Source organism: Monodelphis domestica, chromosome 4, assembly GCF_027887165.1.
Source record: "Monodelphis domestica isolate mMonDom1 chromosome 4, mMonDom1.pri, whole genome shotgun sequence".
Lineage (NCBI taxonomy): Eukaryota > Metazoa > Chordata > Mammalia > Didelphimorphia > Didelphidae > Monodelphis > Monodelphis domestica.
This window is the reverse complement of record NC_077230.1, coordinates 449,596,105-449,613,097: the sequence shown is the minus strand read 5'-3', so window position 1 is coordinate 449,613,097 and position 16,993 is coordinate 449,596,105. Positions and strand designations below refer to the sequence as shown.

The following is a 16,993-nucleotide window of genomic DNA, read 5'->3' as shown; positions in this document are numbered from 1 at the left end:
ATGAAATCTGGAAAAATAGGAGTCATCACACTTTCCCACTCACCTCAACATGCACACCCACACACACACACCACACACTCATACACATACTCAGCTACAATAATATGAAGAACTGAAATCAACATTTAGGAATCCCAAAATTTCATGTTAAAATTGCTTAATAAGAAAAAAGTCACCTTTGTGCAGCGGGGTATGCGTGTGTATGTGTTTCTTAGATCCTCTAATGTCATTGATGTAGAGAACTCTTTGAGTACAACCAATGCCGATTGGGAAGTGTTCTGCAACCTAGTGTCCCAGAGTCACCTGAGTCATTGAGAACTTGATCAGGGCCATAGACCTAGTCTGAGACAGAGAAGCCAATTGAACCCAAGATTTCTTGACTGTGAGGTCAGGGCTCCATTCGTGGCTCTTCCTACAGAGAATTAAAACTTGTGTTTTCCTCACAACAGCCTAAGAAATATGGTGGGTAAGGTTATTACAGACAAGGAAATGGATACTCTGACTGAATAGGTGATCCATGGTCACAAGCCAAGTGTCAGGGTGGCATTTAATGCTATACATCTCCTGACCCCAAGTCCAAAACTCAGATTACTGCATCTCAGTGTTTCTCGAGCCCTTTGCTCCATTATGCTTTGAAGCTTTATGTAACTGACACTCACCCAATGGATGGCTCTTTAATCCAGACCAAAAATGATAATCCCATATAAGGCTTTCACTGGCCAGAAGAATTTTATGTGTTCTCTAACTTTAAGGGAAGACTGAAGAGGGTGGAACATTTTTGAATCAATACTGAATCATGGACTGACAATTTTGCACCCACAGGATCCTGAATCTGGCTGGAAGAATGTTTTCCTTGTATCGTCTGGTGTTAATTTTTTAGGAATGGTTTTCTTCCTCATCTTTGGTAAGGCAGAAATCCAGGATTGGGCCAAAGAGAATACAATCACCCGCTTCTGAGTGCCCATTGATAATGAGAAGAAAATTAGTTCTTCAAAGGACATCTTAAGGATTTTCAGTGTTATCCTCAGTTTCTTAAATCTCACATGCCAACATATGCTAAGGTCAGCCTTGTCTTTCTAATATCTACAACATCTCACCTATCATCTCTCTAGTTCAGGCCCTCATCACCTTTTTTGGTCTCTTCCCCTCATTTCTTCCCCAATTGGATCTGTCAAATGGTTGACAAGATTATTTTCCTAAAGCACAGAGCTGATCATGTTACTCCCCTCTAAAAAACTAATTCCACTGCCTCTTGATTGCATCTAAGATAAAATATCAACTCTATTTGAAATTTGTAGCTCTTCATCCCCCCTGGCTCTTTCATACCTTTGCAGTCATCTTCTTTATAATTCTGCCTTTCACACTCTGCATTCTAGACCAACTAACCTGCTTTCACATTATTTTGTATCTAAGACATTCTCCATCATCCCTCTCCATGAGTTTTCACTCACTGCCCTTCATGCCTGGAATGCATTCTCCTTTACCTCTGCACCTTGGGATACCAGATTTTCTTCAAGATTCCACTCAAGTGCCATCTTCCTCATCAATCTTTTCCTGGTCCCCTCCCCAGTTGCTAGGGGATGGCCTCCCAAAACGTACCAATGATGTCTTCATTTTGTACTGAAGAAATTAAAAGTATTCTGTATCCTTTAATAATTGATTCTATTATGTACTGGATCTTATCCTGTATTAAAATGGAATTGTCATTCCATTTGTCAATACTCATATCATTAGCCCCTGTGACATTTGCTTGTTGTCTGTAGGTCCCAAACAGCTTAATCTGGTTCCATCCCTAAAAAGAAATGTTTCTATCCTTGCTTGTCCATGTGCAGGTAGAAAAAAATTTGATCTTCTCTAAGGGGTCAGTGAGGGTGGTGGAACTGAGCCCCTAGCAAAGATTACAAGGGGTTTATGGGTCTCATAGAACAATTCACAATCCTCAATTGTCAGAGAAGGGGTATGAGCAGCCCCACCCGAGTGCTAATCAGCTTTTCTTAGGATAGCCAATTGTAATGATCCCTAGCTACCTGGACCCATGTCAACAGAGAAGGTTCTCCCCACTTCTCATTGAGGTGGCTGGTCTGACCAACTTCACTAATAGTTAAATACATCACTGTTAATTAACTAAATTTGCTTTACTCACAACAGTGTGGAGGGCCCACCAGGATCAGAGGAAAGATCCATTTCCCCAAACACTCTTGGCAGAACTCGTCTCTTCTCTTCTGGGTGCCCCTGGTGAAATTTTTCACTTGAAGGGATGTTTTTTTCTAGAAAAGTGTGGTAAGATCAGACTCTACCCTCAAACCCCCAAAATCTCCTCTAAGCTACAAGGTAGGCACCCCATTAGGGAAAAGTTACATTTTTGTCCCCTTCTGTCTTGTGTTCAGTGAAATAATCTGGAAATAACTGGCAATATAAACCCAGGTAAATCCCCTGGGGACAACCCCTCCAAGAAATTGTTTCCCCTCAAGGAAGATCCCTAATTGAGGTTCCCTAGTACTTAGCACAATGTTGGGCATAAGAGCATAATGAATGCTTTTTTACTCATTCATTCATTTTACTCATTCATTTGAGGAAAATAATAGTTTAAAGAAATGTTGGTGAGAAACCCAACTAGACAAAGTCATCATCAGGACATGTAAGTATGAAATTGGAAGGAATACAACAAATAGAAGGTTGAAATTACTTGGCAGTAGTTCTATGCCCCATCTTTTAATGATCAAATACAGTGGAAGAGTTGAAGAACTAAGAGTACAGAGGAATAGATCATCAAAAAACAATACTAAAGTCAGTGAATGCAATAGAATATAATGGGGTAAAGAGAGACTGTCAGCTAGGTGTCAAAGTTATTGCAAAACATCAAAGAATGACAGCAAGGCGGAGAGAGTATTACATCTGTCTGGAAAATGCCATAGAAATGAACTCCAATGGATGTCAATGCATGATAATGAAAAACACACATTCAAAGGGGAAGAAAAACAGATTTTCTAGAAGTCTGCATCAATATCTGGAAGAAATGAAGCTAAAGGGTTTTTAAAGTTAAATAAAAGCTATAGAGGAATCCAGGTCACATGAGCAAAAGGATAGCAGCTTAGATATTTTCTCCAATGTCCTCCTCTCACACCTCTCCAAAATAGAAATATGAATGAAAGACAAAACAACTTCAGCTGTAACCATAGTTTAGGACTCCCAGGATCCAAAGGAAGGTGTCAAAAGAAAACAAAAAAAACAAGGAATTGACACTCTAACCCTGTGCTCACTAAGCACCTGTACTCCTCTGTTCCTCCCATGCCACCAACAGCAAGAATACAGTGGCAGACCCAAGGACACAACACAGGCTTACTCCAAAACCCATCCTTAGATATGTAATGTGTGTTTATATAAACATATACACTTTAAAAATAGTTTAAAAATACCAAAGAATCAGCGAGAGAAATACAAGGAATGGTCAGCTTCTACTATCAATGAGGAGATCCTGGAATATAATTTCTAGAAGGAAAAAGATATAATATCAAGAATTTCTCTGCAAAACTGAGAATAATATGGAAACAGATATGTAGGGGAAATAATATGAAGGGGAAATTGATCTTTTAAAAAAAATTGCAAACTTTCAAATGTCCCTCATAAAAAGAACAGATTCTCAGTAGAATCTTTGAAATGGAAAAACACGACTCAAAAGAAAGCAAGAATGACTAACTTATTTTAGCAAGCAGAAGGAGCTATAAAATGAGGAGAGATTCTAATGGAAGAGAAAAAACAAGTATCCTTTCAGAATATGGAGAAAGGGATGGGTGTAATGGCCACAAGAAGAGCCTAGTTCATAAGCAAAACAAATGTCAGCTTCAGGTGAATCCCAAAGAAAATATTCATAGGGGATCAGGCAGGCAGGGAAACAAAGAAGAGGTAACTAGAATCTGGGTGAGAGAAAGGAAGAGAAGAAAGGCAGAAGAACAAAAAGCAGCTTAATTGATATAAGTTACCACTTTCTTCTTTGTAAAATGGTAATGTGGAATACTATCCATTTTAGACAAAAGTCCACCAGATATTATTTTAAAACTGATTATAATGATTCAAAATCTTCCTCCTTATACTGTGAAAGAGGTCCCAAGATGGGCAGTTAAGACGATACATACTCTCCCTCAAAAACCCTAATCACTCAATTCCCCAACCTATTCACTTATCAGGAGCTGCTATTCACTCCATCTCAGATACACACAAAGATGGTCACCCCTTTGTTTTTGCCATCACCCACAAACAAACAACCTCCATGTTCAAGAATTATGAGGCAAACAGACCAGTTTCAAGATCTTTCCCTGAAACTCTGCAGAAACCTTAGGTGGTAGTTCTCCACAGAAGTATGGCAGGAATGAATCATGGTTGTCCTATGATAAGCAAATACATCTCCACATATCCCAGTCTTGGCCTTCATTTGATCCTGAGGCTTCAAGTGAACCAGTTAAAATCAAGGAGAAAGAGTCTGTTAATCACTTCACTATTTTCAATGCTTCTACCTCATGTGGGAACATAATTGTTAATGGGCAACCCAATACTAGATCGACAGTTTTTGTCATTAGTAAGGCTGTAGCAGCTACTCCTCTAAGACATGGTGGTGCTCCTGATGCTACTGGGTCCAGTTGGGCAGAATAATAAGCAATTGGGCACTGAGAAGGTTCCAAAATCTGAGTTAAAACACCTGAAGCTACTCCTCTTCGCTCATGTACATACAAAGTAAATGGATTGTTGTAATTGGGGATGCCTAGAGCAGGGGCAGACAGGGTAGCCTGTTTTAGATCTGATAGAGCTGACAAGTGTTCAGGCTCTAATTTGAGGGGTTCAGGGACCAAATCCTTTGTTAATGCTATAAGGGGTTTAGTGATTTCCCCATAGCAAGAAATCCATTGTCTGCAAAACCCTATTGCTCCTAAAATTACTCTCAACTGTTTCTTAGTAGTAGAAGGGCTTAAATTTTGAATATTTTCAATTCATTTTGGAGAAATGTAATAAGCACCCGCAGTCAGGATGAACCCCAAATATTCTACTTTAGGGAGACACCACTGAACCTTATCCTTTGAGATTTTATGCCCTCTTTTGTGCAATTCCAAAAGAAGGGGTTTGCTAGCTTCCTAACATGTTTCTGAGTCTGTTGAAGCCAAGAGTAGATCATCTATATATTTGATTAATTTACTATTTTTAAATGTTATATTATCTGTGTCTTGGTCAAAATTTGTGCAAATAAACTTGGGCTTTCCATGTAACCCTGTGGCAGATGTCTCCATGTATTATGTGATCCCTTCCAGGTGAAAGCAAAAATATGCCTGGAGTTCTCATGTATAGGTATGGAAAAGAAAGCTGAACACAAGTCTACTACTGTAAAGTATGTAGCTGTGCTAGGAATAGAGGAAATAATAGTATTTATGTTGGAAACTACGGAGTGTCTCTTTATAACATGATTATATTCACAGCCCTCATATCCTGTATGAATCTATAGAGGTGCTTGCCATTGAGCCCCCTTTTTGGTTTTTTAATGGGCAGGATTAGCATGTTATATTCAGATTTACAAGGGATTATTATTCCCTGTGCAATTAATGAGTTAATAACTGGGGTGATACCCTCAATTGCCTCTTTTGAGAGGGGATTCTGAGGAATGGAAGGAGGTGGGCTAGATTTAGTTTTTATCTGCACAGGAACAGCAGATTTAAGTAAGCCTACATCAGAAGAAGAGGTGGCCCCAAAAGACTCTGGTATATCTGCAGGTATTACAAAAGTGGGAGGCTCTTTTGTCTCCTGGCTCTCTGAGAGAAGTACAGGGAGTAAAGTTAAAGATTCCTCCGGTACTTCCAATGATAAGGAACCATCTGGGGAGCAAGTTATTGTGGCTCTGAGTTTGCATAGAAGGTCCCTCCCCAGCAAATTTAAAGGGGAGTCAGGCATCAAAAGGAGGTAATGTTGTACCTCTAGAGGTCCTACAGACACCATTCTAGGGGGAAGATTTTTAACTCTTTGGGGTATTCCTGATACTCCCACTATACTTTGTGAGTCAATGGAATAACAATTTAAATCAGGTACATTCTTTAATAGAGACCTGGTACCTCCAGTGTCTAAAAGACAATCATAATAGGTGTTATGTTACCCACCTTTAGGGTAACATGGGGTTCATTAGTATGGGGAAAGCAGTGGATAGGGACAACGGGTAGTAGGACATCAGGGTCCGGAAAATCAAAGGTTGTATCCACTGATTCCTGTGCCCAAGCCCCCCCCCCCCAGACACCTTCATTGTGTTTGGGAAGTTCCTTGGCACCACCCTGAAGGGCACCCCTCTGAGGGGCATTAGCACCTCGAGTATTTTTTGGATGAGCACCATTTTTTATATATTGTTGTTGGGCATTGTGTTGGGTATTATCATTTTCTTCATTTGGAACACTGTCATTATTCTCCCAATTTCTATTTCTATAATTTTGATTTCTAAAGTTTCTATTTCTATAGTCATTATAGTTATTTCTATAATTTCTAAAATTCTGGTTTATATGATCATTATCATCATTTCTATAGTTATTATTTCTAAAGCTGTGGTTTTCATTGTCATTAATATAGTTATTTCTATAATAATCACTTCTGTAGTTGTTATTAAACTGAGTATTCCTTCTGATAATCTTGAGAAAAGTTCTACACTCTATCATTTTGTGGCCCTGCTTCTCAGAGAAGTGGCAGGTTACTGATTTATCTGTGGATTCCTACAAAGGGGCTATGGTCTCTCTCTTATTTTTCAATTGTCTCTTTAACATTTCAATTTCTTTCTTTAAGTTTTCCACTAATGTATTTTGTTCCTCAGGTCTTTTTACACGACCCTTATAAACATAGGTTGCTACTCTCCTCAATTCTTCAAGGTCTTCAAGGTCCATAGAGTCCCAATTAGGACAGCTAGTTTTAAAGTAGTCTTTTACCACTGAACAACAATTCTCAACAAATTGCCTACATATTTGCCTAATGTTCCTTTCTCTGGATAAATCAAGGTCCATATATGTATATATGTATCTCCTACGTCAATAAGTCTGTCCATAAACTGGGAGGGGGTCTCATCAATTTCTTGTCAGGTTCTTTCAAATTTTGAGCATTTTTCAGGTCTATCAGAGCAAGCTCTCATGGCTGTCAATAATGCTTCTCTGGCCTGATTTAGTTTTGTGTGATCTAGTTCAACATTGGGGTTCCAATGTGTATCTTCAGTTGCCCAATAATGTCCTAGCCAGAGAGATGACATTGTTTTTCTCTCTCTTTGTCAGAAATTTATCTAATAAATTTTTAAAATTCATCCAAGTAGGGTCAAAAGTTCTGAATATGTTCTCCAATCTTTTTATAATTAATATTGGTTCTTCCTCAAATGATGGAAGATCTTCCTTAAATTTATTTAAATCTTCAGGGTTAAAAGGTGTGTGGTGCCTTACAGATACCAAGTCCCCATCTTTATTAAAAATGGGTACTTCCCTTAAAGGGAATAACCTATCTGAATTATTTGGTACTCCTGTTTCTGTTTCTAGGCTTCTTGCTTCATTCTCAATGGGGTAGGTATGAGTAAGAGAAGGGTTTGGTACACTGAGGCAGAGGTTTTGTTGTTGTCCATAGTGCCAGAAGGATCAGAGGTAGGAAGGGTATGGGAATTGAATTGGGCAGGGTAGGAAGGAGAGGCAAAGGAAGAAGGGTCAGTAGCTGTGGGAAAGGAAACAGAGGAGTTAGGGTTGGAGGAATGAGTAGGGTGTGAACTTAGGGTGGAGGGGGTGGGTAGGAAGCATGGGAAAGTTGTGAACTTAATCTGGAGGGATTAGGGTGGTCAGTATGGGTGGGGGGAGGAATGGGTCGGGTATGGGAGGGGCATGTTTGTGAACTAGGAGCCATATTGTTCAGAGCAGGGTGGGACAGAGATTCTGATAATGAGGAAGTATGGAGAGATAAATCAGTCCTATCCTGGTACATGGACTAAATTTGAAAATCTTAAGCAAGAAGATAGTGAAAATCCCACCCAATTTATGGATATACTTATTGAGCTTGGAGGAAAATATATTGAGCTTGTTCTGGATAGGGAACGGGACCTTAGACAAATCAGAATGCAATTTGTCAAAAATAGTTGTAAGGTAGTTGGGAATTATTTTATGGCTAGCTGTCCAAATTGGCCTACTATTGACCTTGAAGAATTAAAAAGAGTGGCAGGTTATGCTTTTGAGGGACATAAGGAAAAGGAGAAGGATAACACTGATTTAGTGGAAGCATTAAGAAAGAAAATAAAAGAATTAAGGTCTAAACAGAGTGAGAAAGATAAGGAGAATGCTACTTTAGTAGAGACATTGAGGAAGGAAATAAAAGAATTAACTGAAACAGTTGTGAAGGTAAAGCAAGGAGAGATCATAGCTCCCTTACAAGAATCCACAAAACAACCACTAAGATGTTACTTTTGTGGAAAAATTGGTCATGTGATTATGAATTGTAAGACGAGGAATCAGGTAAATAGGAATGGAAGTTTCAGGAATAGTGATATTAATAGGAGGAATAGTTATTCAAATGAGGAAAATCAAAACTCACACCCAAACACCTGTACTCAATGTGGGAACTCCCCTCAGCATGGGAGACTCCAGAGGTATGGACAAAGGCATTGTGATGAATGATGGTACTTGGGAGGGGAAGGAACCACAAAGAGTCTGGAAATTAATTTTTAAGCCTTTTCAGACCTAATTGACTTATTGATGTTCCCCTCTCCAGAATGAAAAAGTCTCTGTAACATGACTCTAAATACATGATATATATAATTTAATGTTAACCGATTTATGAGTTATCAACATTGAAATATTCTGTTAAATTGTCTTAATTTGTACCTCCCCTATGACTATGATTGTACTGTAGAATAATATCATTGTAAAAACCCACAAACAGCATTTTGTTCCTTTTTTACCTTTGTTAATTGTTGCACAGAGCTAATGGATGAAGTCCATCAAATTGGTTTCAACCTGTATAAAAGTTTTGGAGAATTTAATTGTCTAATAATTTAAATTGATTTTAATGAGTATTCAGACATGGTTTTCAGATATTTGGAAGCATCCCTACCTCTGACTGATCATTTATTTGCCTGCTTCTTGAGTTGTTTGTAAAAAGAGGTAAGGGTCCATTTGTAGTTGAAGTAAAGTGCAATGGTATTGTTGTATTTTCCCATCTCTGCATTTATTGTAAATGTAATGGATGACATATTTGAAATGATTTTTGCTTTTTATTCCTTGACTCCATGTGAAAATGGTTAGGTCATATTGGAGATAGTTCTATTATGCTGTTACAGTCTCATACCAAAAGGGAGGGAGGTGCCCAAGTGGCTTAGTTAAACTGGGATGTATTATAATCTCATCCAGTAGTTGGGAATGGTTTTTCCTGTGAAGCCTAGTAGCTTTGAAATTGATTTTTTATATTTGTAACTCTTCATCAACTGTACAGAGATTTTTCTGGGTTTTCTCTCCCACCAAATTTTGGAATGATGGCAGTGCTAGACTCTGTTAGGAATATCTCAGCTGAGGTTGAAAGATTGGCTTGAGCTGTGTCTTGATCTCTGTGTCAAGCTGTGGCCTGATCTCTCAGACCACTAAAGCCATCTTTTATCTGCAGGAGGAGATTGACTCCTTAGCAAAAACAGTCTTACAAAACAACTAGTCCCCGATATGCTCACTGCCACATCGGGAGGTGCTTGTGCATTTATTAATCAGTCTTATTGTTCTTATGTGAATAGGTCTGGAGACCTTGTGACAAATATCCATGGGCTTAAGAACCTTTTTAATGACACACAGCAAGTAGCTATAGAGACTCATGTGAATCCTAATGATAGCTGGTGGAACCTCTCATGGCTGCAAAGAATGGGCTTGTTTGCAATTATCCTTAAGTGGGCTCTTATAATTTGGGGGATTTTGGTATTTTTTAGAATCTGTATTAGTTGTTGTACTACTGTTTTTTAAAAGACTTTTACCTGATGAAAATTTTATGTACACTCACACTGTGGATCCTGACCAAGTTAAGAATGATATACATTTCATTTTTGAGTGAGCATCTTTTGTGTTGTGCCTCTGCTTGGCTAACACATTGTCACATGGAATGTGAACTGTGAAATTATGATTTTTTCATTATTTTTTTCTCTTTATGTTTGCAATAGGATATTTGATTCATTTTTTTCATTATTTTTCTCTTTATGTTTATATTAGGATATTTTATTTTTTTCTTTCTTTTTTCCTAACCTTGGTGATACTTGATGTACATGAAATCAGTATTAATGGTTTTCTTTTTTATTTGAAGGATAAAGTTTACAGTATAAGTTTACAGTATCTATTAGCCCTAGTAATATGCATACCCAAAAGGCTTTTGACTATGGAAACTTGCCATTTATTGATAAATGTTATGGGACTTTGTTTAATGATTCTGTCTGATTCCAGGAGAAGGGAACAAAAGAGCCACTATACAGTGCCAAGTAGCACAAAGTCAAAAAAGACTAAATTCTAATCCAGGGAGGATTGTTGAACTTCTATGCCAATACAAAAGGACTTGAACCTAGTGTGCGAATTGAGGTTGCGGCGTTTGACATATGTTAAGATGTAGGACTTCCTTGAACCACACCACACTACATGTGTAATACTTTGAGTCAAGTGCCTCAGGTTAGCTATCATCCTGGCTCCCCTATCTCTGACAGTGAAGATACTATCAGACCACAGAATGAATTTCCCATTTGCTGCTGAAACTTAGTCCTTTGTCTCTTATAGTTTGGCAATTTTCTGTAGTCCTGGCTGCAAATGGGCAATGTTCTGCATTGCTGCTATAGTCCTATGGGCTTGTGAGATATAAGTCACTTTAATTACATAAATCACTTTAATTGGTCCTTGCTGTTTTACAGGTTTATTATTTTTTACTCAGAATTTTATACACATGAGATTTTAATTTTATTTTTTTTTATCATTTCTGTATTTCTTATTTTTATACAGAATTTCATTAAATTTTACTCTTTTATTTGGGATTTTTTTGGGTGGTTTGTTTTTGTTTTGTTTTGTTTTGACAATTGTTTCATATAACTCCGTCATGTTTCCCAGTGTGATTCTGGTATTGGTCAACACCCTCCTCAGGAGGGATTGTATAATTATCCTAAAGAATTTAAGGTTTAAAATATTTTGGAGAAATTTCAGGAAAAGAAACTTGCCAATACCCCAAAATCAAGAAAGTGGATCCTTTTGGAGAAGGTGCTGTAAAGATGCCTGAAGAAGCGACACATTGCATCAAAAGATCCAGAATGAACTTTGGGATATAATGAACTGAATTGAAGGGGTTATTCTGAATGTAAACACTTATGCCAAAGGGGACTTCCCCCTCATTGGCATTTTGTCAACGCATCTATCAATGAGATTTTGTATTTTACTCCCATCTCTAACTATTGTAACTCCCTCTTAGAAAAATGCAATATTGTATTACTTTTAACTATAAGGTATTTAGAGTTATAAGGTAGTTATATTTAAATGATCCATTAGGGAGACGGGTCTCCCAAAGGATCACAGGAGGAATTGTGTCAAGGAAGCTCATCCCCTCTCCTTCCTAGTAACCTTACATGTCTATCAAACATTCTGGACATACCACAGTTGTGCCAGGTTTGTGTTGGCTTGCATCGGCGTACATTCTGGACATCAATAGAAGTTAAGGTTTGGGGAAAAACCAGGGAGACAGACATGAAGACCATGAGGGAACCAAGGGAGAAGGGAAGACTAGGAGTGAGGGGAACAAGGAAGAAACTGGTAGGCTAGGCAGCATGTGACCAGGTTACTTAGGAATAATTGTCTACCCATCCTAATAAACTTTATAAAGTATATATCTCTGGGTAGCAAGAAATATTATTTATTTTTAATTATTACACCTGTGCCACATTCTACCAAGTACCAAAGTTTGGCTATCACCCTGGCTCCCCTATCCCTGAGAGAAAAGGTAAAATCAGACCAGGGAATGCTATTTCCCATTTGCTGCTAAAAATCTAGTCCTTTTTCTTTTTTTCATAGTGTGTCAATTTTCTGCAGTCCTGGCTGATGATTGGGTAAGTGCAAAATTGCTACTACAGACTTGTGGGACATAAATCACTTTAATTGGGTCCGGATTCAAGGGCCTATTATAGGTTTACTTTTTCTTACTTAGAATTTTTTACACATGAGACTTTGATATTTTATATTTCATCCAGAAGTTATTTCTTCTCTTTTATTTAGATTTTTTTGATGTTTTTTATTTCTTTTGCCAATTGATTCATATGCCTCATAACTCAGTCATGTATCCCTGGGTGATCCATGTGTTTGTCAACACCCTTCTCAGGGGGAATTATATTATTATCCTATAACGCACAGTTTAAATTCCTTGGAGAGTAATTTAAGGATAAGAAACTTGCTACCTCCCCAGATGTAGAAAATGAACTATTTGGAGAAGGTGCCATGAAGATACCTGCAGAAACCACACACTGCACCAAAAGATCCAGAGAGAACTTTGGGATGTGGTGATTTGAACTGTGGGGGTTGAACACATTTATTTTGAATGTATAACTCTTATGCCAAAGGGGATTGCCCCCCAATTTTTTGCCAATGTATCAATCATTGGTTTTGTTTTTTCTCTTTTATTTCCCTCTTATTCCTATATTATTGTAACTTCCCCTTAGAAACTGCAATATTGTATATATCTTTAGTTTAAAAAATCTTTAGAGTTACAAGTTGGTTATGTTTAGAGGATTCATTGGGGAGACTAGCCTTCCAAAGGATCACAGGGTGGTTTGTAATTAGAATTTTGTACCCCGAACTACATTTCCCAGCATTCCTCTTTCATCCCCATGTTGTGTCCTTATGTTTTGTAGATAAAGTTTGGTGTAACCCTGCCCTCTCACTCTCTTCTCCTGCTTTCCCCTTCTGGGAAACTGCTCTTTACTCAGGCTATCACTTTCCTCTACTTCAAGTGATTATTAATAAATCTTATAAAATATGATACTTGGAGTATTGGATATTAATTTTTAATCTTACATTACGTATAGTACGGGCTTGTATGACATCAAGTGTGTTAATTGTCATCATCATCACTGTATAGATTATATTCATAGATCTTGTCAAATTTCAATAAAAAGGGAGCGGATGTGGGAAGCAAAGTCTGAGACCCCATTGAGCAAAGCTCTGGGGACATGGAAGGCAAAGCCTGAGGCCCATCAAGCTGTGCTCTAGACCATAATGCAGCTGAAGTTTGTCACACATCTCAACTTTTCACCCTGAGGTCTATAGCCTCAAGCCTCCCCACCCCCTTCTCAAACCCTGCACAATGATGCTTCATGCAAAATCACTAAGGTATATATTCTTTGGAATACTGAGTCACATAATGCTTTATCTTCCTATAGAAAACACTGTGTAAGACTCCATGAAGTATGCACTTGCATTGTAACTTTAGAGCTACATTGTTTAATCATTGCCTCCTACTGTTTATGTGGAAAACTTCTCCAAAACTCCCAGCTTGTTTGTCCCTCTCTATAAAATAGAAGCATCATTCGATAAACTTTGCCTCTGACAGCTACCAGCTTCAGTGGTCCTCCTGATGCCAGCTTTGTCTCCTCTCATTCTTCCTACCAAATGTCATTCTTCTTATTCCTCAAACATCAGATTACTGACAGTTCTGTCAAAAAAAAATCTCCTGCCTGCAACACCCTAACTCTCACAGCGTTTTAGTATCTGCTGCCCAGAGACTGGCAGATAATAAGTTAAGTAGCTCATGAGAGGAACAGGAGGAGAACATGAGACCAAGCCCACTCAAAGGGACCAGTGTCTGTATTTGCATGGTTAGATATGGACCTCATTAGATCTGGAGCATTTGGGCTTGCTAGAATGGTTATTCATGCTCAGTTCACTAGGGAACCCTTGTGCCATCTTCTAAAAAGACACTGGGGTAATATGGAACCAACTGGTGTTTTGAAATGACATTCTATGCAATCCGTAGGCAGTCACCTATATATGAAATCACCTCTATAGAGTACTTAGCCTACAGAGAGCCCTTAGTATTTGCCAATGTGTGTGTGTGCTAAGTGCAGAGGACTTGGACCAAGAATGAACACAAAAGACTGAAGGATTACTCAGAGCTCCATCCCACCTCAGGGAGGAGAGAGGATTAAGTGTAAGCTTTCTCAATATAAGGGAAAAGGAGAAGTGATGGGCCTGTGTGTAGGCAGATGGGTATCAGAGGGTGAAGATCAGACACATCAGGGATGACAAAATGCACAATCTTCTGGGGAAGGAGGCAATAGTGGATTCAAAGGATCTTGTCTTGGCCAGTAAAAGCATTACTTCTTCATGAGAAAAGTGGGGGAAGACATTCAATTGATTTCAGGAGAAGACCTTAGGCAGAGGGACCTAAACCCAATGGCATCATGTTCATCCCGTTCAAAAAGAGATTACATTCTCCGCTGTAAAAAGAGAAGAGGGTATGCTGAGGAAGACTTCAAGATTGGGGTGGAAATGTTTAAAATGCCTGTTAGAGGATCTGGGATAATGAATTCAACACACAGTTGTAAAAGGACTTGTGAATGCTTACAGATTGAAGGTAATTCAATATTTTAAATAATTTTTATTCCTTTTCCCCATGATATTTTCCATGTACTTTTGTTCATATGTTGAAAATGCTTGACCAAAGCTTATGTTTTAAATATTTTTGCAAATATTTTTAAAGTCTAGTTTAATAAAAGACAGCCAGGTTAACGTATTTGCTTCTACATCCAATATACCGTTGTAGGTTGTTCTGGTTCAAGAATATGGAAACACCTAACCTCTCACATATATGTTGGTTGGTTGTTGTCCTTGAGTCTCGGGGCTCAAGGGTTCAAGAGGACAAAAATGATATCACCAGGTTGGGGTCAATGTACACTGTGTCTGAATGTGGCTGATCAGACCAATACTAACTGAGAAGGCTTTGGAAATGAGGGGAAGTCTTGATTTGAAAGTCTCAGCCAACAGCACAAGCCATCCATTTTCCCTAGGTTATTGTTGTTCAAGTCTGGTTTTCAGCATATGCAACTGACAATAATCAAAGGTCCCTTATCTATATGGTCAGATTTGTTTATGTAATTCTGTGTAGTCCAGTCAATCAGATCTATTGCTTGAGTCTCAGGGCTGAGGATTGGATGTTCCCAGTTTCCTGGCAATTTTCTCTTATTCCCAGCTTTTAACAGTTTACCCAATAGGGAGTCAGCAGGATGCTAACTGTGCTGATCTGATATGGGTACCAGGACCATCCTGACCTTTTTTGTTCCTGGGCTACCTACTGTAGGGCAAGGACCCATACATACCACTGCCTCTTCTGTGCTTGTGGCATCAGGTTCTTCATGCACAAATGAGACAGAGAGAGAATCAATCTTAGGCTCAAGACCTGTTTTCTCCTTGTCTTTCCTGAGTTTGTGGAATTGAATTCTCTGATCATTTCATGGCTGGATGACCCCCAGGGAAGTCCATCTACAACTGGACAAAGGTCCAAATGCCAGATGTGGAGTTGGAGTAGCTTTACCTAGTGGTAGGCAAGCAAAGGGCCTCTCCTGGCTGGCTCATTTTGAGAAACTGTATTTCAGGCTTATGCAAATAATGTAAGTTTTCATTCTTTCAGGAGATGAAAGCAAAATAATACTTGGGAAAAGAGAAATACCTGTAAGATACGAATGATAGAACAAAGGGATATTCTACAATGAAAGCAATTGAATGACAACATCTTCAAAATAAAGATGTGATCATGACAAAGTTTTAGTGCAACAGATATATCCTCTCTCTCAAACAGAATTGAATGGAGAGTCTAAGGGTGCACCTCAAATTGCAAAAGGGAGCTTTTTTTCATCTAGATGAAATTCTACTTGCACAAGAAGTCCTTAACAGTTCTCAAAATGTTTGGCCTCATGACCCCTTCACACTCTTAAAAAATGGAGGACTTCTTTGCACTCTTAATTATTACTAAGGACAATTTTACATTCTTAAAATTACTAAGGGTTCCTTTGTATTTATATAATTATTGAGAACTCAAAAGTTTTTGTTTGTTATATCTATTGATTTACTGCATCAGATATTTGAAAATTTGAGATTCTTGTTAATAAAATGATAAATCAATGACATTATTAAAGTATTTTTATTAAAAATAATTATTCCTCCCTCCCAAATTGTTTACAAAACTGGTCTTGTGTTTTAAATATTTTTGCAAATATTTTTAAAGTCTAGCTTAATAAAAGACAGCCAGGTTCTCCTATCTGCTTCTGCATCCAATATACTGTAATAGATTGTTCTGGTTCAAGAATATGGAAACACCTAATCTCTCACACATAGGTTGGTTGCTTGGTTGTTGTCCTTTGTAGTTCAAGAGGACAAAAATGACATCACCAGGCACACTGTGTCTGAATGTGGCTGATCAGACCAATACTGACTGAGAAGGCTCTACCACAGGCCAAGCACAAATACCCCCATAAACACTTGGGATGGAAATGTCTCCACATTTGTGCACTTTGTACTATCTTTGAGCCACTGGAATCCTGCTTTGCTCCCAGAGCACAGCCCTTTCTTTGAATCAGGCACACCATGCTGGATGGTCCCGTACCAGTGTCTCCCATGTTTCCTAATTGATACCAAAGTTCCTCAGAGAGATCTTTAGAGTATTCTTGTCTCACTTCTTCTGGTCTCTATATATGAGTACTTGCTTTGTGTGTGAATTCTCTGTAAAATAGTCTTTTAAACAAAAATGTGTTTGGCATTCAGACATTATGGCCAAACCACTAGAGATGTGCTCTTTGCAGAGGAGTTTGCAGTTGACCTGGAGAAGGACCTTAGTTATCTTATCTTGACAGGTGACAACTCAAATGGCAGCTGTTTGCCTTGGTACTGGGAGACTATCCAGGTTCCCAGTTATGTAACAATGAGATCAGCAGAGCAGCTGTTTAGTTTGGGAGGCAGCATAATAACTCTCC

At 38.4% G+C, this 16,993-nt stretch overlaps 1 protein-coding gene across 9 annotated transcripts in view; it reads left to right on the top strand.

The window, feature by feature from the left end:
• LOC100018393 (probable small intestine urate exporter) overlaps positions 1-5,255 on the top strand; it is a 65,130-nt gene extending 59,875 nt beyond the window's left edge. For all 9 annotated transcript variants that reach the window (XM_001371605.4, XM_016422339.2, XM_007492243.3 and 6 more), the window contains one exon: positions 823-5,255. In XM_001371605.4, coding sequence (XP_001371642.1) covers positions 823-957 — 135 coding nt within the window. In that variant the 3' untranslated portion in view covers positions 958-5,255. The remainder of the gene's footprint in view (positions 1-822) is intronic.
• Positions 5,256-16,993: the final 11,738 nt, after the last annotated feature.